The 24734-nt window shown below is 46.1% G+C and overlaps 1 protein-coding gene across 1 annotated transcript; it reads left to right on the top strand.

The window, feature by feature from the left end:
* The first annotated feature begins 398 nt into the window (after positions 1–398).
* Positions 399–16826, top strand: LOC126031141 (zinc finger protein 883-like). The gene is made up of 4 exons (XM_049789425.1): positions 399–485; positions 1639–1765; positions 12775–12851; positions 14966–16826. The coding sequence occupies exons 1-4, from the start codon at positions 453–455 to the stop codon at positions 16802–16804; spliced, it is 2076 nt and encodes a 691-aa protein (XP_049645382.1). The 5' UTR covers positions 399–452; the 3' UTR covers positions 16805–16826.
* Positions 16827–24734: the final 7908 nt, after the last annotated feature.

The raw sequence follows: 24734 nt of genomic DNA, 5'->3' as shown, positions 1-24734 counted from the left end.
GAGGCTCTGCCAGGCCATGCTCCCCTGATATGGTGGGAGGAGAGCAGAGGGTGTTTGCAGTTCCTACGGCAGAGCCATTTCCAGGCTAAGTGTGGGGCACAGTTCTAGCATCCTGCCTGCAGAGAACACTGGGTGCAGGGCTTCTGCTCCAGAGACAGGCACTGTCCTGGCTCCTAGGGGCTGTGTGAGGCCCAGGAGGATGCATATCTCAGGGATGTAGAGGGAAGTCAGCACTCCTGTCCCCATAACAGCCTCCAGGAAAGAAAGAAGCATCTGGCTGCATCTCCCCATGTGGGTCTGAGCTGGTGCCCAGGTGTAGGTGGGTGTTTCTGGCACCTCCAGTCAAGATCAGGGGGTGTGCCCCTCTTTGTTCCTCAAGGCTTGACTTTCCTCCAGGGCTTCCTGCAAAGAGCTTTGCTGCTACTCTTCCTGAATAATCCAGCCCAGAGAAGATGGAGCCAAACCATCTGATGTCCTGTCCCCAGGTAAGGGACTGAGTGAAGGCTCAGAAGGGGACAAGATGGGGTGACAGGGATGGATAGGGCCCTGAGGTGAAGAGATATTTCAGGAAGGAATCTTGGGCTAGGGTTTGACTCCTGACATGTGGTGCTGGTCTCAGCAGTTTGAGGCTGCTTTTGTCCTTTTTTATTCTCTTGTGTTTATTTTCGGGGACACACCAGGTGCTTCTCAGGCCTTACTCCTGACTCAGTGGTCATGGGTCACCCCAGGCAGGTTCTAAGGTGCTGTGTTCAGAGTCAGTTTGGTAATATGAACCTGGATATTGGTGAAGAATGAGTCCTTAATCCCAGGATTTCTGCCACGAGTCACCATTCCTGCCTCACCTTGAGAAAATCTCTTTGGGGCCGTAGAGATAGCATGGAGGTAAGGTGTTTGCCTTTCATGAAGAAGGACGGTGATTCGAATCTTGGCATCCCATGTGGTCCCCTGTGCCTGCCAGGGGCAATTTCTGAGCGTAGAGCCAGGAGTAACCCCTGAGCACTGCCGGATGTGACCCAAAAAACAAAAAGGAAAGAGAGAGAGAGAAAAGTTCTTTGATTTATTTCTAGTTTTTGCCACCACAACCAAAAAGGGTTAATCCCAACTCTGCTGTAGAAATCATACTTGCTGGGTTCAGGGACCATATGGGGTGTCGTGGGTTTAGCCTGCTGATAAAATCAAGCACAGGTTTGACTAAATCACTGGACCCTGACTTTCAAGTTCCTTGTGTCCTGGAGAGAGAATGCCTTTGGGGCAGATGGGCTGTTTAGCATTTTGGGTGAGAGCCAGAGTTGCTTTTTTTAGCTCCTTCGGGCTCTATACTCAGGAATTATTCCCAGCAAGTGCTCAGTGAGTCAGGTATTGTAGGGCTTGGTTTGGGATGTCTTTTTGCAAAGTGACACCTTCAAGGACCTTCTAGAACAGTCTCCATACATCATGTGGATGATCTGGCTGTTTATGATGAGATCTAGGGACCTTCCACTAGGGTTACGCTTAGAGAGAAGGACATGGATGCTGGTTTCAGCTGATGGCAGAGGATAGATGCCCTTAATCCCTCTAGGACCCATGGAGGGGTCTTGGCCTTTCCCAAGTTCTAGGGTGAGCCTGGACCCTGAATCCCTCCTGTGTGTGTTGGCCTAGGATGTGGTGACTTTCCTCGACGTGGCTGTGAGCTTCTCACCAGAGGAGTGGTCATACCTGGACCCCTCTCAGAGGATGCTCTACAGAGATGTGATGCTGGAGACATACAGGCATCTTCAGGCTGTAGGTAAGAGCTGCTCTAGGTCTTTGGATTTGGGACAAACACATGGGGTGGACCTCATATCCTCCAGGAATCTGTGTTCAACAGAGAATATGACTTCGCAGATCCCCAAAGTCAAATCCCTATTTATTTATTTATTTATTTATTTATTTTTGGTTTTGTTTTTGGGTCACACCCTGCAGTGCTCAGGGGTTACTCCTGACTCTGTGCTCAGAAATCGTTCCTGGCAAGTTCAAGGAGGAACATATAGGATACCGGGGATTGAACTTGGGTCTGTCCCAGGTCAGCCACGTGCAAGGCAAACGCCCTACCACTGTGCTATTGCTCCAAATCCTCCCTAATCCTTTTTTTTTTTTTTTTTTTTTTTTGGTTTTTGGGCCACACCCGGTGGTGCTCAGGGGTGGGGTTACTACTGGCTATCTGCTCAGATATAGCTCCTGGCAGGCACGGGGGGGGGGGGGGGGGGGGGGGGGGGGGGGGGGGGGACACGGACGGGGGGGGGGGACGGGGGGGGGGGACACGGACGGGGGGGGGGGACGGGGGGGGGGGGACGGGACCATATGGGACACCGGGATTCAAACCAACCACCTTTGGTCCTGGATTGGCTGCTTGCAAGGCAAACGCCACTGTGCTATCTCTCCAGGCCCTAATCCATTTTTTTTTTTGTTTTGTTTTGTTTTTGGGCCACACCCGTTTGACACTCAGAGGTTACTCCTGGCTATGTGCTCAGAAATCGCCCCTGGCTTGGGGGGACCATATGGGACGCCGGGGGATCGCTGTCCGTTCCTTGGCTAGCGCTTGTAAGGCAGACACCTTACCTCTAGCGCCACCTTCCCGGCCCCTAATCCATTTTTTTTTTAACTTTTAACTCTTGACTTTATTGCTTTGCTGAATCCAACATTATACTTTTTAATTGATGGTTCTTAGGCTATACTCAGCAGATCTCTGGGGTTACTCCTGGCTCTCCACTAAGAAACCACTCCTAGAGACTCGGGGAACCATATGGGGTACTGGGGATTGAACCCATGTTGGCCACATGCAAGGCAAATGCCTCACCTGCTGTACAATTCTCTGGCGCACAACTTTATAGTTTTTTAAATGTCATTTCACAGCCCTGAGAGATAGTAAAGTGTGTCTATTTTGCCTTGGTTGGTGTGAACCAGGTTAGATTTCTATTCCACATTGGTCCGCTAACCTGCCAGGGCTTATTCCTGAGCACAGAGCTAGGAATCAGCCCTGATCTTTGCAGGCTACATGCTCAAATTCTTCCAATTACAAGTCATTTAAATTTTTGTAGGTTTGGGGAAGCTCTTGGTCAGACGTGGGGGTGCTCATAGCTCACCCCGGTCACTGTGCTTAAGGACTACTTCTGGCATTGTTGTGGATCACTTGGGGGGCTAGTGATCAAATCTTTTTCAGCCTTGTACAAGGTAAAGTGCTCCCCTGTGTATTAATGTCCCAATCCCCAATGAGTCCAATATGAATGTGAGCAAGTGTGCCTTAAATTTTGTTCATGATTTTTTTAAAGGCCACATAGCATCAGGGCCTCTGATTTTCATGGGGGATAATGTGGTCCGGGGATCAAACTTGAGGCTTCGGCATACAAGGCAGGATTCTCAGTCTATTGTGCAGTGTCCTGGGCCGTACTTTGACATCTGATTGTTTCTCTTTGTGTTTGTTTTCCATTTTAATTTTCTTTCTTTTCTTTTCTTTTTTTTTTTTTTGGTTTTTGGGCCACAACTGGTGTTGCTCAGGGGTTACTCCTGGCTGTCTGCTCAGAAATAGCTCCTGGCAGGCACAGGGGACCGTGTGGGACACGAGGATTCGAACCAACCACCTTTGGTCCTGGATCGGCTGCTTGCAAGGCAAACGCCACTGCTATCTCTCCGGGCCCTCAATTTTAATTTTCAACAATGCTCAGGAGTAACTTTTGGCTCTGTGCTCAGAAATTGCTCCTGGTAGGCTCAGGGACCATATAGGATGCCAGGGATAAAACCAGGGTCAGCTGTGGGAAAGGCAAAGGTCCTGCCTGCTGTGCTGTGCTATCACTCTGGCCCTTTTGTTTCTTTGGGGGCTACACCCAGCATAATTGGAACTGACATCTGGCTCTGCACTTTGGATTCAACCTTTCAAGGCTTGATAGTGTTGGGGATACCTGAAGTGTCCCTGTGCAAGGCAAGTGCCTTCCCCACTGTACTATTATTCTAATCCCATGGGTTTGTTTTTTTTTGTTTGTTTGTTTGTTTTTTTGGCCACACCTGGCTGTGCTCAGGAGTTACTCCTGGCTATCTGCTCAGAAATAGCTCCTGGAAGGCACGGGGGACCATATGGGATGCCGGGATTCGAACCAACCACCTTAGGTCCTGAGGCAAACACCGCTGTGCTATCTCTCCGGCCCCCCATGATTTTTTTTTACTGTGTTTGTTTTTGGACCACTTCCAGTGTTACTCAATGCTTATTTCTTGCTATGCCCTCAGAAATTACTCCAGACATCCTTGGGGAGCCATCTAGGATAGATAGAATCATGTCTACTACATTCTTGATTCACTGTGTGCCAGGCAAACACCCTCCCATCTGGGCTATTGGTCCAGCCTCATCCAGCCCCTATATATTTTTTTATTTAAACCCATGGTTAAAAGGTTGTTTAAACTTTAGTTTTTTCTTTCACAGATAAAGTTGTTCATAATTGAGTTACAGTGAGTGCACCTTCATCATTTCTCGCCAACCATGTCAATAGTTTCCCTCATCTTCTTTGATGCCCTCTTCCCTCCGACCCACCCTTCCCTGCCTTTCTGAAGCTGGCATTTTACTTCTCTCTCTCTCTCTCTCTCTCTCTCTCTCTCTCTCTCTCTCTCTCTCTCTCTCCTTTTCCCTCTCTCACTCCCCCTCTCCCTCTTCCTCTTCCTCTCTCCCTTTTTCCCTCTCTCCCTCCCTCTCTCTCTCTCTCCCTTTTTCCCTCTCTCACTCCCCCCTCTCCCTCTTCCTCTTCCTCTTTCTCTCTCCCTTTTTCCCTCTCTTACTCCCGTCTCTCCCTCCCTCTCTCTCTCCCTTTTTCCCTCTCTCACTCCCCCCCTCTCCCTCTTCCTCTTCCTCTCTCTCTCTCTCCCTTTTTCCCTCTCTCACTCCCCCCTCTCCCTCTTCCTCTTCCTCTTTCTCTCTCCCTTTTTCCCTCTCTTACTCCCGTCTCTCCCTCCCTCTCTCTCTCCCTTTTTCCCTCTCTCACTCTCCCCTCTCCCTCTTCCTCTTCCTCTCTCTCTCTCCCTTTTTCCCTCTCTCCCTCCCCTCTCTCCCTCCCTCTCTCTCTCTCCCTTTTTCCCTCTCTCACTCCCCCTCTCCCTCTTCCTCTTCCTCTCTCTCTCTCCCTTTTTCCCTCTCTTACTCCCCTCTCTCCCTCCCCCTCTCTCTCTCCCTTTTTCCCTCTCTCACTCCCCCTCTTCCTCTTCCTCTCTCTCTCTCCCTTTTTCCCTCTCTTACTCCCCTCTCTCCCTCCCCCTCTCTCTCTCCCTTTTTCCCTCTCTCACTCCCCCCTCTCCCTCTTCCTCTTCCTCTTTCTCTCTCCCTTTTTCCCTCTCTTACTCCCGTCTCTCCCTCCCTCTCTCTTTCCCTTTTTCCCTCTCTCACTCCCCCCCTCTCCCTCTTCCTCTTCCTCTCTCTCTCTCCCTTTTTCCCTCTCTCACTCCCCCCTCTCCCTCTCCCTCTTCCTCTTCCTCTCTCTCTCTCTCACTCCCCCCTCTCCCTCTCCCTCTTCCTCTTCTTCTCTCTCTCTCTCTCTCTCTCTCTCCCCTTTTTGATACTGTAGTTTGCACTATAATTAAAACAAGGGGTGCCATGTATGTCCCTTTCATAGATGGCCAAAAGGCACATAAAAAAAAAAAAGCCCCAGGGCCCGGAGAGATAGCACAGCGGCGTTTGCCTTGCAAGCAGCCGATCCAGGACCAAAGGTGGTTGGTTCGAATCCCGGTGTCCCATATGGTCCTCCGTGCCTGCCAGGAGCTATTTCTGAGCAGATAGCCAGGAGTAACCCCTGAGCACCGCCGGGTGTGGCCCAAAAACCAAAAAAAAAAAAAAAAAAAAAAAAAAAAAAAAAAGCTCCAGGGGCCAGAGAGATAGCATGGAGGTAAGGTGGTTGCCTTTCATGCAGAAGGACGGTGGTTTGAATCCGGCATCCCATATGGTCCCCTGTGCCTGCAAGGGGCGACTTCTGAGCATAAAGCCAAGAGTAACCCCTGAGTTGCCAGGTGTGACCCAAAAGCAAACAAACAAACAAAAAAGCTCCACATCACTAATCATCAGGGAAATGCAAATCAAAGAACAAGAACAACCAGTGCTGGCATGGATGTAGGGAAAAAGGGACTCTCATTCACTACTGGTTGTAAAGCTATGTAGTTTGGGTTTTCTGGAAAACAATGGGATATTCCTTAAAAAACTGGAAATTAAGAGGGCCGGAAAGATGGCATGGAGGTAGGGCATTTACCTTGCATGCAGAAGGACGGTGGTTCGAATCCCAGCATCCTATATGGTCCCCAGGCCTGTCAGGTGCGATTTCTGAGTGTAGAGCCATGAGTAATCACTGAGTGCTGCTGGGTGTGACCCAAAAACAAAACAAAAAAGCCCCTGGAAATTAAGTTTCATTATGATCCAGCAATATCACTCATAAGGATATAACCTTGGAACATAAAAGCACAATTCAGAAATGTCCATGCAGCCCCTAAATTTAGGGGTTGTATTTTTGGCCCACACCAGGTGGCCTCAGGGGTTACTCCTGGTTCTAGACTCACAAATTGCTCCTGGAGGGCTTGAGGGATCATTTGATAGGCCTAGGATAGATCTTGGGTTGGCCAAGTCCAAGTCAAACTCCCTTCTCACTGTACTGTCACTCCAGCCTATATTTTAAGATGTTTTTACTCACCTCTAGAACAGCTCAGGGAAATATGAACATGCCGAGATTGAGGATGTAGGTCCTGTCTGAGTCCAGTGTTATACTATTGCTGACACCACTCTTATCCAGGTCCCTTAATTGAATTCTTTCATTGAAACCTGGCCTCAAGGGGCCGGGTAGGTGGCACTGGAGGTAAGGTGTCTGCCTTGCAAGCGCTAGCCAAGGAAGGACCTCGGTTCGATCCCCCGGCGTCCCATATGGTCCCCCCCAAGCCAGGGGCGATTTCTGAGCACATAGCCAGGAGTAACCCCTGAGCGTCAAACGGATGTGGCCCAAAAAACCAAAAAAAAAAAAAAAAAAAAAAAAAAAGAAACCTGGCCTCATCTGTGTGATAAACAATGTTTATATTGAGAGCAGAGATTCTATTCTTCATCTGATTTGTTCTGTGATTTGGCCACTTTTATTAGGGACCTATACAAGGCCTATATACCAGGGTGCTGTCCCTTTCACTGTTTCTTACCCAAAAACTGTCCCTCTGTGGTAGAGCATTGTGGGGTGAAACCTGCGCTGATCTTCTCGGTGGAAGGAGGAGCCCTGGGGAGGCTTAAGAGAGGCATATTCCACCCCCCAAAAAATTTAAAAATAGGGCCGGAGCAATAGTGCAGTGATAGGGCATTTGCCTTGCTTGTGGCTGACCCAGGACAGACCTCTGTTTGATCCCCGATATCCCATATGGTCCCCCAAGCCAGGAGCGATTTCTGAGTGCATAGCCAGGAGTAACCCCTGAGCATCACTGGGTGTGGCCTCCCCCCCCCAAATAAAAAAGAGAGAGGCATGTTTGAAGGTGAGTGTGAGATGAGCTCCCAGGCTCAGGCTTTGTGGCTATTGTGGAGCCTCATAGGCATGTGTGAAATGTGGGTGCTGGGCTTGGGGAGTCAGGCTCCTGGATCAGGGGTGTGGAACTTCTCCTGTTACCATTCACTACCCTTGATGCTGAGTCCCAGAATGACCTTGAGCTTTGCTGTCTGCCTTTGCTCTTTCTGGTTCTGCATCTAGGCATTTATTACAGATCCTGAGATTCTGAGCCTTCATCCCTCATCTGTGCTCTCAACTTGGCTGGATAGCTCAATGTCAGGATGCCCTTTTCGGTTAGCTGATTACCCTTTTGCCCGGTCTGTCTTCATGATTGCCTTTGCCATTGTATTACTGGGATTTTTGAGATCTCCCAAGTATGTCTTTTTCTTTTCCCCCCCAGCCAGTTTGGTAGTGTTTTCTTTTCCTTATTCAAAATATCTTTATTTAAACACCTTGATTACAAACATGATTATTGTTGGGTTTCAGTCATAAAAAGAACATTCCTGGGGCCAGAGAGATAGCATGGAGGTAAGGCATTTGCCTTGCATGCAGAAGGTCAGTGGTTCGAATCCCAGCATCCCATATGAGCGATTTCTGAGCATAGAGCCAAAAGTAACCCCTGAACGCTGCCAGGTGTGACCGGAAAAAAAAAAAAAAGAACACCCCCCTTCACCTGTGCAACATTCCCATCACCAATGTCCCCAATCTCCCTCCCCCCACCCCTCCACAATTTGTATTCGAGACAGGCATTCTACTTCTCTCACTCATTAACATTGTCACCATAGTTGTCAATGTAGTTATTTCTCTAATTGCACTTTCCACTCTTTGTATTGAGCTTCATATTATGAACTGGTTCTTCCAGCCCTCATCTCTATTACAATAATGTCTTTAATTTATTATTATTATTATTATTATTATTATTATTTGTTTTTTGGGTCACACCAGGCGGTGCTCAGGGGTCACTCCTGGCTCTACACTCAGAAATCACACCTGGAAAGCTCAGGGGACCATATGGGATGCCAGGATTCAAATCTCCATCCTTCTGAATGCAAGACAAATGCCTCACCTCCATGCCATCTCTCTGGTCCCATCTTTTATTTTTCTTAAAACCCATAGATGAGTGAGATTTTTCTGTTTCTATCTCTCTTTATCTGACTTATTTCACTCAGCATAATAGATTCCATGTAAATCCATGCATAGGAAAAATTTATGATTTCCTCTCTTCTGACAGCTGCATAATATTCCATTGTGTTTATATACCACAGTTTCTTTTACCATTTATCTATTGAAGGGCATCTTGTCTGTGTCCAGAGTCTGGCTATTGTAAATAGCATTGCAATGAATATAGGTATGAGTATGGGATTTTTGAATTGTATTTTTGTGTTCCTAGGGTATATCCCTAGGAGTGGTATAGCTGGATTATATGGGAGATCAATTTCTAGTTTTTTGAGGAATCTCCATATTGTTTTCTCATTCCCACCAGCAGTGAATGAGAGTTCCTTTCTCTTCACATCCCCACCAGCACTGATCTTGTTTGTGATGTGTGCCAGTCTCTGTGGGATGAGATGGTACCTCATAGTTGTTTTGATTTGCATCTCTGATCTAATCTAATCCCTGATGATTAGTGATGTGGAGCATTTTTTTAATGTTCCTTTGGGCCATTTGTATTTCTCCTTTGAGGAAGTGTCTGTTCATTTCTTCTCCCCATTTTTTGATGGAGTTAGATGTTTTTTTCTTGTTAAGTTCTGTCAGTACCTTGTATATTTTCAATATTAGCTCTTTATCTGATGGGTATTAGGTGAAAAGTTTCTCCCATTCTGTGGGTGGCTTTTGTATCCTAGGCACTATTTCCTTTGAGGTGCAGAAGCTTCTCAGCTTAAGATAGTCCCATCTGTTTATCTTTGCTTCCATTTGTTTGAAAAGTGCTGTTTCCTCCTTGAAGATACCTTTAGTCTCAATGTCATGGAGTGTTTTACCTACATGCTGTTTATATACCTTATGGTTTCAGGTCTGATATCAAAGTCTTTAATCCATTTGGATTTGACCTTTGTGCATGGTGCTAGATGGAGGTCTGAGTTCAGTTTTTTGCAAGTGGCTGACCAGTTGTGCCAATGCCACTTGTTGAAGAGGCTTTCCTTGTCCCATTTTGGATTTCTTGCCCCTTTATCAAAACCCTTTATCAAAAATTAATTGATTATGTGTCTGGGGAACATTCTCTGAATACTCAAATCTATTCCACTGATCTGAGGGTCTGTCTTTATTGCAATACCATGCTGTTTTAATGACTATAACTTTGTAATACAATTTACAAGTTTGGGAAAGTGATGCGCCTCCCATACTCCTTTTTTAAAATTAATTAATTAATTAATTAATTTTTGGTTTTTGGGTCACACCTGGCATCACTCAGGGGCTACTCCTGGCTCTACACTCAGAAATCACCCCTGGCAGGCTCGGGGGACCATATGGGAAGCCGAGATTCGAACCAATGACCTTCTGCATGAAAGACAAACACCCACCCTCCATGCTATCTCTCCGGCTCCAAGTTCTTTTTTTTTCTTTAAAAATTTATTTCTGGGGGCCCGGAGAGATAGCGCAGCGGCGTTTGCCTTGCAAGCAGCCAATCGAGGACCAAAGGTGGTTGGTTCGAATCCCGGTGTCCCATATGGTCCCCCGTGCCTGCCAGGGGCTATTTCTGAGCAGACAGCCAGGAGGAACCCCTGAGCGCTGCCGGGTGTGACCCAAAAACTAAAAAAAAAAAAAAAAAAAAAAAATTTATTTCTGGGCCCGGAGAGATAGCACAGCAGTGTTTGCCTTGCAAGCAGCCGATCCAGGACCTAAGGTGGTTGGTTCGAATCCTGGTGTCCCATATGGTCCCCCATGCCTGCCAGGAGCTATTTCTGAGCAGACAGCCAGGAGTAACCCCTGAGCACCGCTGGGTGTGGCTCAAAAACAAAAACAAAAAAACAAAAAAAAACAAAAAAAAAATAAAAATTTATTTCTCTTGGCCCAGCGGAACCCTCCCCTGACTCGGAGGGGGGAGGCTCGGACCACGGTAGATCCCATACTCCTTTTCCCAAAGTTTGCTCTAGCAATTCTCGGGTGTTTATTGTTCCAAATGATTTCCAGAAGTGTTTGATCCACTTCTTTGAAGAATATCATGGGTATCTTTAGAGAGATTGCATTAAATATGTACAATGCTTTGGAGAGTGTTGCCATTTTAATGTTAATTCTACCAAACCATGAGCAGGGTATGTGTCTCCATTTCTGTGTCTAAAACTAATCTGGTATACTCAGGGACCCATTGTGAGCTGGTGATAAAACCTTTGTGCACTCTTTGGAATGTAAATGCCTTTCCATTTATTATACTATGGATACAGTTTGATTCTTTTGTTTTCGTTTTGGTTTTGGTTTTTGGTCTGCACCCATTTGACACTCAGGGTTTACTCATGGCTATGCACTCAGAAATCGCCCCTGGCTTGGGGGGACCATATGGGACACCACACAAGAGGCTCAAACTGCGATTAGTTCAAGGCTAGCGCTTGCAAGGCAAACACCTTACCTCTAGCACCACCTCTCTGGCCCCTAAAGTTTGATTCTTGAGAACACTAAGGAATTTTTTCTTTGTTTTCCATTGGGGGTAACCCAGTGATTTTCCGAGATTACTCTTGCCTCTACATTCAGAAATTACTCCTGGCAGTACCTTACGGAGTACCATATTTTCTGGGGTATAAGACGACCCCTAATTTTACAGTTAAAACATAGGGTTAGGCCTATATTTGCTGTATAAGACAGAATGTTCCTGTGCTGCAACTGTATCTTCCACAGTGAGCCAATCACAACAAGCAAAGGTTCAGAGGTTATACTGTAATAGACTTCCTCTCTGACTCTGGCCAATCTGAGCAGGCTTTTGACAGTGTACATTCAGGTCCAGAACATTGTCTCATTTGCATGCATCAAAAGCCTGCTTGGATTGGCTGAGTTAGAGAGGCGGTCCGAGCAGCCCTGCAGTGATTGGTGCAGGATTGAGTTGGAAAATTTGTTTGGTGGCAATATTCAGACAATTTTCATTTAGCGGCATATAGAAACATTTTTCAGGATATACTCGGCATATAAGACGACCCCCGATTTTCGGTTGACTTTTTTTGTTTCAAAAGTGGTCTATACGCCGGAAAATACGGTATAAAGGAAGTTAGGAATTGAACTTGGGTCAGCCACATGCAAGACAAATACCTTCTGTGCTCTGCTTTCTCACTGATTCACCCAGAAATTTTGTTTTTGTCTGTATGATGAAACCATTCACAAGAGAGGTCAGGCCAGTACAGCATTAATGTTAATGTTGTCAGGATCTTCACTATGATCCTCCTAACCCATGTTCCCTTTTAGTTCCTGAAAAAAGTCTCTAGTCACTATGTTATTCAACCAGGTTTAACTCAACTAAAATTTTTTTGGTTATTTTTTTGGGGAGTCATTCCTAATAGTTCTCTAGTTAGTCCTATATCAGTGCTCAAAATTATTGCTGGCATTCTCAGGGGACCATATGAATATCAGGAATCCCACCAGGGTTGACTGTGTCTTAGGCTAACACCCAACACACTGTGCTATGGCCTCCAGCCCATCATTCAAATATTTTAATGTTTGTTTGTTTTTATTCTTGTACTACACACCTGGCCACACTCAGAGGTCTTCCTTGGTCTGTTCTCATAAATTACTCTTGGCATACTAGGGGACCATTTTGGCAGAAGAGGAGACCATATGGGGCGCCAGGTTTGAACTTGGATCATCTTCGTGCAAATCAAATGCCCTCCTCGCTGTGCTATTGTTCCAGCCTCTCAAAAGATTCTTTTTGTTTGTTTGTTTTTGTTTTTTGGGTCACACCCGGCAGCGCTCAGGGGTTCCTCCTGGCTCTACACTCAGAAATCACTCCTGGCAGGCTTGAGGGACCATATGGAATGCTGGGATTTGAACCACTATCCTTCTGCATCTAAGGCAAATGCCCTAGTGCTGTGCTATCTCTATGGCCCCTCTCAACAGATTCTTTTTTTTGTTTTTTTTTGTTTTGTTTTGTTTTTTTGGGCCACACCCATTTGATGCTCAGCGGTTACTCCTGACTAAGCGCTCAGAAATTGCCCCTGGCTTGGGGGGACCATATGGGATGCCAGAGGATCGAACCGCAGTCGAGATCTTTCCTTGGCTAGCGATTGCAAGGCAGACACTTTACCTCTAGTGCCACCTCGCCAGCCCCTCAACCGATTCTTACATTGCATATTTGTTTTGATTTTAGAATGCAGACAACTGGTTCAGGATTCGGCCTTTCAGCAATATACTTGTGGAACAGGACCTCCAAATTGGAGTGAAACGGTAAGATTTCCAAGTCCCCAATGAATATATATAAATATAATGGTTATGGGGTCAATCCCTGCAGCACTCAGGTATTACTCCTGGCTCTGTGCTCAGTAATCACTTTGGGCAAGCTCAGGGGACCTTCTGGGATGCCGTGGATTGAATCCTGGGAGGCTGCATACAAGGGAAACGACTTACCTACTGTGATATCATTCTGGCCTTCACATCAAGATTTTTACCTGGTGGTACAATATCTCAGTGCCACAATAACACAGGATTTGAATTTGGGGCTCTGGGTTCCATCCTCTTTATGTTATCTGTGGTCTCTACACTACTGGGAGGATCCAGAGCCCAGTTTTAGAGAAGTCTCCCATTAACCTCATCTCAGTTGCTGAGGTCAATTCAATAAGATTTCTTTTTTTTTGGGGGGGGGTTGGTTTTTGGGTCACACCCGGCACCACACAGGGCTTACTCCTGGCTCTATGCTCAGAAATCACTCCTGGCAGGCTCAGGGGACCATATGGGATGTCGGAATTCAAACCACCGTCCTTCTGCATGCAAGGCAAACACCTTGCCTCCATGCTAACTCTCCGGCCCCAATAAGATTTCTTTATTTTGTTTGTTTTATTTTTGTTTTGTTTTTGGGCCACACCTGTTTGATGCTCAGGGGTTACTCCTGGCTAAGTGCTCAGAAATTGCCCCTGGCTTGGGGGGACCATATGGGATGCTGGGGGTTCGAACCTTGGTCCTTCCTTGGCTAGCGCTTGCAAGGCAGACACCTTACCTCTAGCGCCACCTCGCCGGCCCCCCCAATAAGATTTCTAATTTAAAGATAGTATTTTGCTGAGCAAAGAGATTCTTGTGATGTGCATGGAAAAGAGGCTAGGGAGGGAAGAAATACTGTGGTTTATATTTGATAAAATGTTAGGTCGAGTGTTTAAAGTCATTCATTTTTTTGGCTGGATTCATATTGAAACTTTCCTACTGTGCTTGGAGATGGAAACCCGGGTTTCATCCTTGTGACTCTATGTGTGTTCCCAAGCCCAACAAGTTTGATCAGAGAGCACACAGCTAGAATAAATGAGCACTGCATGGTTGAAGAACCATATTAAAAAGAAATAAAGGAAAGTGAAGTCATTGACGTTTGGAAGGAATCTGCCTATAGAGTAGCTTTTTTTTGGGGTGGCCACTCCTGGAGATATTCAGTGGTTGCTATGGTTCAGGGACCCTTTGGGATGTTGGCGATTGGAACCTGTTCACTGCATCAATGAAATATGGACATTCCTATAGTTTTGGCCATTCCACATTCTTAAAAGTTGCTGGTTCTGGGGCCCGGAGAGATAGCACAGCGGCGTTTGCCTTGCAAGCAGCCAATCCAGGACCAAAGGTGGTTGGTTCGAATCCCGGTGTCTCATATGGTCCCCTGTGCCTGCCAGGAGCTATTTCTGAGCAGACAGCCAGGAGTAACCCCTGAGCATCGCCAGGTGTGGCACCCCCCAAAAAAAATGTTGAAAAAAAAAAGTTGCTGGTTCTGGGGCCAGAGCTGTGGCGCAAGTGGTAGGGCATTTGCCTTGCACATGCAGACCTAGGACAGACTATGTTTTGATCCTCTGGCATTCCATATGGTCCCCGAAGCCAGGAGCGATTTCTGAGCATATAACCAGGAGTAACTCCTGAGTGTCACCAGGTGCGGCCCAAAAAACAAAAAAAAAAGAAAACATGACAGACATAAGAAAGATACCTGGTCAGGGTGTACTGTGCCTCATGGACTCTGCCCTGACTGCAAAACAACAGATGCTCACTGATCTCTTGCTATAATTTTCCCTATCTGTGGTAACTACTGTAAAAATGTCAGAATGACTTCGGGGAGAATGGAAAATGCCAGAGAGATTGTACTTGGGGATCTGGTAATTTGTCGTTTCAGGTGCAGAAATCACCTTTCCTGCCCCTCTTTTTAGACTATTACCTACCTAATCTCATTTCTTTACTGGATGTCTGCTTGTCGCCACAGATATCCACATATGTGGAGAATTTTGTTTTTGTGGTTGCAATCACACTTTGGGCCTGGTTGTATACAAGATGGCTGTCAAGGGAGAGAAAAGTAATTTGACTAACCCTCTCCTGTTCCACAGGGAAGCAGCCAGCCCCAGCGGGACGGGAATGATCCTGTGCTGTGGGACACAGTCTCGACAGAACTCGCCTACTCTCACTTTGATAGTAGTGAGGACTCGGGAGGCATGTATTCAAGCGGGGTCCAGATTCAAGAGAGTGTCCTCTTCTCGGAGCCACCAACCGGTGGACACAGCACCCTAGTCTCTGCGCCACTCAATTCCTGGCAAAAGACCACTTTGCTTGGACCACCCTGGGTTGAGCAAGCTGCAGTGTTTGCTTCAAGCCCTTCACAGCAACACACTACCAAGCACCTTCTTCATGGATTGGTGCCACCCAAGTGTAAGCAATGTGTGGGTGACTTCCCGTGTGCTCAGCACCTTGATACACCCTCGGACACCTCCAGGGCACAGGATCCCTCTGACTGTCAGCAAGATGGAAATGCTCTGAGACAACTGTCACCACTGAGTGACCCTAAGGAAGTCCAGACACGAAAGAAACAGTTTACATGTCAGGTCTACGGGAAGGCCATAGCTGGATCCTCAAACTTTACAAGGCCCACGAGTATTCATAAGGTAAAGAAGCCTTATGCATGTCAGCAATGTGGGAAGGCCTTCACTCGACCCATACAACTTTCAGAGCACATGAATGTTCATACCGGAGAGAGGAGTTATAGGTGTCCAGTGTGTGGGAAAGCTTTCACTCAGTCCGCCTACCTTAAGAGGCACATGAATATTCATACGGCAGAGGAGAAGCCTTATTCATGCGAGAGGTGTGGGAAGGCCTTTACTCAATCCTCCAACTTTATTAAGCACATGCATATTCATACAGGAGAGAAGCCTTATTCCTGTCTGGAGTGTGGCAAAGCTTTCGCTCTCTCCTCCTACCTTAGGAGTCACATGAAAATTCACGCTGGCACAAAGAAGCCTTGTCAGGTGTGTGGGAAGACCTTTATTCATTCCTCAAACCTGAAAAAGCATATGACTATTCATACTGGAGAGAAGCCTTATACATGTCACGAATGTGGCAAAGCTTTCGCTCAGTCCTCAAACCTTACTGTCCATATGAGAGTTCACACTGGCGAGAAGCCGTATTTGTGTCAGGAGTGTGGGAAGGCCTTCACTCAGTTTTCAAGCCTTAGTAGCCACTTGAACATTCATACTGGAGAGAAGCCTTTTGCATGTCAGGAGTGTGGGAAGGCCTTCACTCTGTCAGTATACCTTATCAGCCACATGAATATTCATACGAGAGAGAGGAGTTATAAGTGTCAGGTGTGTGGGAAGGTCTTTACTCAATCCTCAAACCTTAATATGCACTTGAAGATTCATACTGGAGAGAAACCTTATTCGTGTCAGGAGTGTGGGAAGTCCTTTAATCAATCTGCCTACTTTAAAAAGCACATGAGCATTCATACGGGTGAGAAACCTTTTTTATGTCAGAAATGTGGGAAGGCCTTTGCTGTCTCGAAATACCTCAGGAGGCACATGAAGACGCATAGTGGAGAGAAGCCTTATACATGTCAGGAGTGTGGGAAAACCTTTTCTCAGTACTCACACCTCGCTGGCCACAGGAAGATTCATACCGGAGAAAAGCCATATTCATGTCAGGAGTGTGGGAAGACCTTTAGTCACTCCTCCAACGTTAAAAAACACATGAATATTCATACTGGAGAGAAGCCTTTTTCCTGTCAAGAGTGTGGGAAGGCCTTCGCTCAGTCCTCAAACCTTTCTGTGCACATGAATATTCATACCAGAAAGAAGCCTTATTCATGTCAGGAATGTGGGAAGATCTTTAGTCATTCCTCAAATGTTAAAAAGCACATGCATATTCATACGGGAGAGAAGTCTTATTCATGTCAGTAATGTGAGAATTTAGCATACTCAGACTTTTTTTTTTTTTTTTTTTTTTTTTGGTTTTTGGGCCACACCCAGTAACGCTCAGGGGTTACTCCTGGCTATGTGCTCAGAAGTTGCTCCTGGCTTGGGGGACCATATGGGACACCGGGGGAATCGAACCGCGGTCCGTCCAAGGCTAGCGCAGGCAAGGCAGGCACCTTACCTTTAGCGCCACCGCCCTGCCCCATACTCAGACATTTCTAACTACAAGAAAATTTATACAGGAGAGAAGGTTTATATGTGTCATGAGTGTAGAAAGGCCTTCAATCTTTTATCCCTTTCTAGCTACTTGAATATTCATACTGGAAAGAAGTATAAACCTCACACATGTTCAAAATGGGGAAAGCCTTGGGCACTTGCTCAGTACTCACTGGTCACAGAGAGTTCTAGAAGCCCTAGAGGTATCATGAATGTGGTAGTTTTCACTGTACCCTCAACCTAATTGTGGGGTTCATTCTCACATGCAATCCTCTGATACCAGCTAGGGTCACCATAGTCACCCTGAGTGAAATAAGTTCAGCCTCTGGAATTGCTGGTGCTGTGGAGAAAGTTCCATGGCCTGCAGGATAAGGGCCTACACCATGATTGTTTTCCCTGGCCTACTAGGCCAGTCTCCCACCCTTTGCAATTCCCTTGTCTGCTAATAGAAATAAGACTTCTTAGGTTTGGAAGCCTGCAGGATTGGGGTTGGGGACCAAATAAAAAAACAAAAACAGCCCATGGCTTGGGGCTGTCAGGTCAAATCACTGTGTCTGTGTCATATTTTGGTCCAACTTGGGCCTTGTTCTTAGGGGTCTATGTGATGAACAACCATAATGCTGCAGTGGATCATTTTTTTTTGTGTGGGACCAGTCCAGTAGTGTTTAGAGGTTACTCTTGACTCTTCACTCAAGAGTTACCTCTGATGGTCCTCTAAGGACCCTCTGGGATACCGGGTATTAAATCCCAGATTGGCTTCTTGCAACTCAAGTGCCCTCACCACTATATTACTGCTCAGTTTCCAGCACAAAGCAATGGGAAAAATTACAACCCCACCCTTATTTTTTCAGGCTTTCCTGTCCATATTAGACAGTTCTGCACAGAGGACCCTTTGTGAGAAGGAATGTGGGGGCCCGGAGAGATAGCACAGCGGCGTTTGCTTTGCAAGCATCCGATCCAGGACCAAAGGTGGTTGGTTTGAATCCCGGTGTCCCATATGGTCCCCCGTGCCTGCCAGGAGCTATTTCTGAGCAGACAGCCAGGAGTAACCCCTGAGCACCGCTGGGTGTGGCCCAAAAACCAAAAAAAAAAAAAAAAAAAAAAAAAAAAAAAAAAAAAGAAGGAATGTGGAAAGGTCTTCACTGGATTCTCATATATTCAGGGTATCTATACAAGAGAAATCTTTATATTTTTACCTGTGTAAAGAACTCCTTACACGTAATTGATATTTTTAAAAATACGTAATTTTTTGTTTGTTTTGGGATCACACCTGGTGGCACTTAGGGGTTACTTCTAGCTCTGTACTCAGAAATTGCTCCTAGCAGGCACGAAGGACCATTTGGGATGCCGGGATTCAAACCACCATCCGTCCTGGATCAACTGTGTGCAAGGCAAATGCCCTACCACTGTGCTATCTCTCTGGCCCCAGAAAAAATAAAGAGACATAATTTTTAATTTACCTTTTTTGGGGCACAGCGACAAGGCATTTGCCTTCCACACAGTTGACCTGGGACAGATCCCGGTTTGGTTCCTGGCATGCCATATGGTCCTGCGAGCCTGCCAGGAGGGATTTCTGAGCGTAGAGCCAGAGGTAATCCCTGAGCACTCCCGGGTGTGGCTCAGAAAAATAACTTTTTTACCTGTTTAAAAAAAGAGGTAATTTGGAGGCCCAATTTTGGTTGTTTTGCACATCCTGAGGTACTCAGGCACTACTTAAGGCTCATCAGAGAGGAATTGTTCCTAGAAATGTTCTGGACCCTATGAAATGCTGAGGATCAAACCTGGGTGAGCCATTTGCACAGCAAATGCCCTCCTGAAAGTACTATTGTGCAGACACTTGGAGTATGCAAATTGGTTTTTGGGCCACCCCAGATGGTGCTCGAGGATTATTGCCGGCTCTGCACTGACCCTGGCAGGGTCAGGGAAACTATAGGATGCTGAGGCTCAAATTGGGTCCGCCATGTGCAAGCAATGCTCTCTACCTGCTTTGCTATAGCTCTGGAACCTGGAGTATGCAAGTTTTACTTAAAAATTCTTTACTCAGGCCCAGAGAGATAGCACCGCGGCATTTGCCTTGCAAGCAGCCAATCCAGGACCTAAGGTGGTTGGTTCGAATCCCAGTGTCCCATATGGTCCCCCGTGCCTGCCAAGAGCTATTTCTGGGCAGACAGCCAGGAGTAACTCCTGAGCACTGCTGGGTGTGGCCCAAAAAACAAACAAACAAAAAAATTCTTTACTCATGTGGTTGCAGCAGTAGCACAACAGATAAGAGGTTTGCTTTACCCCTGACTACCCAGGGTTTAATACCAGACATCCCATAGAATCTTCTGACCATCACCAGAAGTAATTCCTGAGCCCAGAGGCAGGATAAACTCCACTGAGTTCCACTGTTTGTGTCCTAAATCTAAATAAATATCATGTAAAATAAATCTAAACAATCTAAATATATTTAAATATATGTAAATGTATATAAACAAATTTATATAAATATATGTAAACATATGCCCTAAATTTAAATAAATAAATAAATGTATGTAAAATCAAAAAACAAAAAACCCACACATTTCTACTGCACATGTCATCTGAGCACCGCCGGGTGTGGCCCCCCCCCCCAAAAAAAAAAAGCAAAAATTCACCTTCCAGGCCAGGAAATGCCTGGTGCAGAGCTGGAGCCAGGCTTTTTTTTTTTTTTTTTATGGTTTTTGGGCCACACCTAGCGGTTACTCCTGGCTGTCTGCTCAGAAATAGCTCCTGGCAGGCACGGGGTACCATATGGGACACCGGGATTCGAACCAACCACCTTTGGTCCTGGATCGGCTGCTTGCAAGGCAAACGCCACTGTGCTATCTCTCCAGGCCCAAGCCAGGCTCTTTAAGACTGGCTGGAATTCTTAGTGGTGTCATAGAACCAATGTGATCTCATAAACCTTTGTCTCTGAGAGTAAGTGAGGGATTCCCCACGGGCACAGTGCATCTGGAAGGAAGATTTTCTCTCAGGTCATCAAGTGACCACTCTGAGCGCCCCAGATCTACAGGGTCTCAGCCAGGTGAGTGGAGGGATGGGAGGTTCAAGGCAGGACGAACTGAGTGCGTGGACACTTTGAATTGTTGCACTTATTCCTGTGGATTAACCAGGGTTATCTTGGTGGACAGAAGGGATTTAGAAAGAGGTAAATCAGGCTTGGAAATGATCAGCCCTAGGGCTCTTTTTCTTTGTTTTGGGGCCACACCCAAAGGTGCTCAGGGTTACTCCTGGCTCTACACTCAGAAATCTCTCTTGGCAGGCTCCAGGGATCATACAGGATGATGGTTCAGTCCCTACCCACTGGGCTATCTATTGCTCAGGCTCCTGAATAAGGTAAATTTTAAAAAATGAAAAAATTCATTGAATGAACTAGATAACATGGCTGTAGAGCCCATGCTTTGCGTTTAGTTGATGAGATCTTCATTCCAGTTTCCCTGTATGGCTCTCCATTCTTTTTTTTTTTGTTTGTTTGGTTTTTGGGCCATACCCGGTGGTGCTCAGGGGTTACTCCTGGCTGTCTGCTCAGAAATATCTCCTGGCAGGCACGGGGGGACCATATGGGACACCGGGATTTGAACCAACCATCTTTGGTGCTGGATCGGCTGCTTGCAAGGCAAACGCCGCTGTGCTATCTCTCCAGGCCCTGGCTCTCCATTCTTGAAAGAATGAATCTGAGTGCACAGACCAGAGTAAATAAATATTGAACCTCACAGAAGCTTGCAACCCCCATGACAGCAACCCTCCCCTCCCATCTCTTGGTCTGGCAAGCACCACTGGAAGGAGCCCATATAGAAGCATCCATTTCTTGTGGCCACAGTGATATAAATGAGACAAGAAAAAGTCTAAAAGAAAGTTGAGGGGCTAGGGCAGGAGCAATAGTATAGCAGAAGGGCAAGGCCTTGTGTGTAATTGACCTAGATTGATTCCCAGCATCCGATAGTGATCCCCAAGCCTTCCAAGTGTGATTCCTGAGTGCAGTGATGGAAGTAACCCCAGAGCTGCGCCTACTGTGTCCCCAAATTACACACACAATTAAAATAAAGATGAGGGGCTGAGTGAACGGATTGAGGCTGGAGTGCTCGCTGTGCAATGGTTTGACCTCAAACTACAAGAAACTTCAGCCTGAGCCCCACAACCTCCTGGGCTGATTCTGAGACAGGAGCCCTGCACAGTCTCTGAAGGCTGTCAGCAACGTGCCCACTGTATTCTGCCTGGAAATGGCTCTGACTCAGGGACTCAGGGAAAACAACCCTCGGACATCCTCTTGCTATATGCTTCCTGAGACAGCTTCGAAGGAACTGTGAGTGAAAAGCAAGAGTAAGCTGTGAACACAGCTAGGTATGATCCAAGAATAGAATACCAATTAAATATGAGCCCAAGAAAATGCAGCCTTAAGATCCCAGGGTACCCCAGGGCAGGTTCAGAGCCAGGAGAAATTCTTCAGCAGTACAGATGTGCCTCACTATACAGGTAACATGTTTTCTATACAAGTTAAAAAAAAAAAATACAAATGAACTGTTTTTCTCTTCTGTATAGATTCCCTGCATAAGGAGGGTGTGAGGATCCAGTGAGGGATCCACATTCCTTCCCACAAATGGTCCTCTGTGCAAAACTGTCTTATATGGACAGGAAGGCCTGAAAAATGGGGGAGGGGGTTTCCAGTCTTTCTCATTGCTTCATGCTGGGGACTAACAGTAAGACAGCAAGGAAGACATTTGATTTGCAGGAGGCCTACCTAGATCTGATCACCGGAATCCCATAGAGTCCCTATCAGATCCAAACTGCCAGAGAGGGGCCCATGCTGCTGGAGTCTTCATGGGCCTTGCAGGCAAGACTCTGACAAATACCACAGTTTTATTTATTAGAGAAGCCCAGGGGCCTCTGACAAATTCCTAGGCCAGGGCTGAGATAAAGAGGGAGAAAGAGCTGGGTTTGGTACCATCCAATTGTCTCTTCCAACAGCCAACTGTCTCTTCTTTCAACTGCCAACCCTGTGGAGGGTTTTATAGACTCAATAGTTGATCATGATTAAGGTATTATATAAAGGGTCAGTGTCTTATTAAAAGGAGTAGATCCCTACGGGGGGGGGAGGCCGCTAGAAAAAAGTGGGGGGTAGATCCCTTTTATAGCTAGCTGGTGCTGGACTGTGGAACTAGAAATCCCCTTTCGTATTTAAAGTTTTTTAGGGTAGCTAATTCTAGGTAGTTTGACGATGTCTTCAGACGTGTGCAAAGTAATTAGGACATGGTTGTTTTCCGTAGTTAAGTGCTTCAGCTCATGACATCATCAGATCTGTGCAGGAGGATCATAAATTAGCACATTCCAGGACCCAGTTGCAAGTCCTATTTTGTTTCAGTTTTTTACTCCATTGTCAAGGGATAAGAAAGGGAAAATGGGAACTTTGTTTAGTAAAAGTGTCAAGAATTACATTTACAGCAATGGGAAATTATTAAAAAAATTTTTAAATTCATTTCTACACCTGAGCTGTTACTGAATGCTGCATCTCATCCAGCCGCCAGGTATGCGGCTTTCCGGTGCTCAGTCCTCTGTGTTCATCTTTTATGGGACACAGAGGAGGTGCTCTGTGTCCCTCTAGCTATTCTATTAATCACTACATCCCAGCCAGCTGCTCTTGGAGAAGCCCCCTCTACCTGCTCTCAATGTAGATCACAATTAAGAAATCACAGTCAGGGCCCGGAGAGATAGCACCGCGGCATTTGCCTTGCAAGGAGCCGATCCAGGACCAAAGGTGGTTGGTTCGAATCCCGGTGTCCCATATGGTCCCTCGAGCCTGCCAGGAGCGATTTCTAAGCAGACAGCCAGGAGTAACCCCTGAGCACCGCCGGGTGTGGCCCAAAAAACAAAACAAACAAACAAAAAAAAAGAAATCACAGTCACTCACTACAAATGACAAATGTAAAATGATTGTTGGCACTTCAAAGTCTAGCTTTATTAAGCATACACTGTTAAACTTTGAGGGTTTTACTCTTTTTCTCTTACGTTTTTTAATTTCCATTTGGTGTATGTTAAAAGAGAGGTAGTCTTATATGGCGAATATAGCCCAAACCCTATATTTTAACAGGAAAAGTAGGGGGTTGTCTTATACGCCCAGTCATTTTATATGCTGGAAAATACAATGATTTAGGATTATGTGGGGTATTTTTGTTTTGGATTTTTTTGTTTTTGGTGCTCAGGGAATACTCCTGGCTCTATGCTCTGAATCATTCCTGGCAAGCTCGGGGGACCATATGGGATGATATGGGATGCCGGGAAATGAACCGGTGTCTGTCCTGTGTTGACTGCATGCAAGGCAAATGCCCTACTGCTGTGCTATTACTCCAGCCCCACCCTTTATTTTTCATATTCTCTTCCTGCTAACAACATATCAAGGGTAATTTTGATTCCAGATAGCCTGCCAGATTTTCCCAAGTTGAATACTTTAGCTTTCACCTCATCATTTAGCCATTCACCACTTGCAGGTACTGGGATGGACTCAGGCAAACTTTGGCCAGAAAGCCCTATGGGAGTCCATAGTGCGTTTTTGCTCAAACCTGATAGATACTCAGAACAGTATGGAGATGTTATCCCATATGCTATGCAAGCATCTTTAAATCTACTCAGGGAGGGGCCAGAGAGATAGCGTGGAGGTAGGGCATTTACTTTGCATGCAGAAAGAGGTGGTTCAAATCCTGGCATCCCATATAGTCCCCCGAGCCTGCCAGGAGCGATTTCTGAGCTTAGATCCAGGAGTAACCCCTGAGCACTGCCGGGTGTGACCCAAAAACAACAAAAAAAAAAAAAATCTACTCAGGGAGTTTATTTTTAATCCTTAGTAGGTAGGTAGTTCATGGGGCCTATTTCTTTTGGTCTCTCATTCTGATCTCACTGGGTTTGGATTATTTAGTTCCAAATCTGACTATGAGCAGGTACTCATAGACTCAACATCTGTGGTACTATGGATTATCTCAGGTCTGGGAAATGCATTTTTTGGATATCTTTATTTATGCTAATTACTCTATCTGGATTTTTCTTTTTCCTTTTTTTTGGTTTTTCAGGCCACACCCGTTTGATGCTCAGGGGTTACTCCTGGCTAAGCATTCAGAAATTGCCCCTGGCTTGGGGGGACCATAAGGGACGCCGGGGGAATCTAATCGCGGTCGCAATCTCTCCTTGGCTAGCACTTGCAAGGCAGACACCTTACCTCTAGCGCTGGCCCCTCTATCTGGATTTTTCTTATTCATATATTATGCCCTGGTCTCTACTGGGAATATTCCTCTCCCTTGTTGTAGTGCCACAACAGCAGAATTTTTCACCTGATTTGATTCTATGGATACAGGATAGGCGTTTTTGAATAGTAGGCTTTTATGGGTATTGGAATAGCTCTTGTAAGAATGGCAATGGAGGGGCCAGAGATAGGATGGAGGTAAGGTGTTTTGCCTTTCATACAGAAGGTTGGTGGTTTCAATCCCAGCATCTCATATGGTCCCCTGTGCCTGCCAGGGGCGATTTAATATTCATTAATAATGATCCCAGACTGGGATCAGGGCCAAAACACAAAATGGGAACAATGTCTGAACGCAGTGGAAAATCATGTATAACCAAACAAACATACCTGCTAAAATTTCAAATTTTTTGGCTCATCACTGGTCCTAACTTTCCAGGCACCATTTATCAG

This window comes from Suncus etruscus, chromosome 15 (assembly GCF_024139225.1).
Source record: "Suncus etruscus isolate mSunEtr1 chromosome 15, mSunEtr1.pri.cur, whole genome shotgun sequence".
Taxonomy (NCBI): domain Eukaryota; kingdom Metazoa; phylum Chordata; class Mammalia; order Eulipotyphla; family Soricidae; genus Suncus; species Suncus etruscus.
The sequence above is the reverse complement of the archived record's forward strand: the minus strand, read 5'-3'. Positions and strand labels throughout refer to the sequence as shown.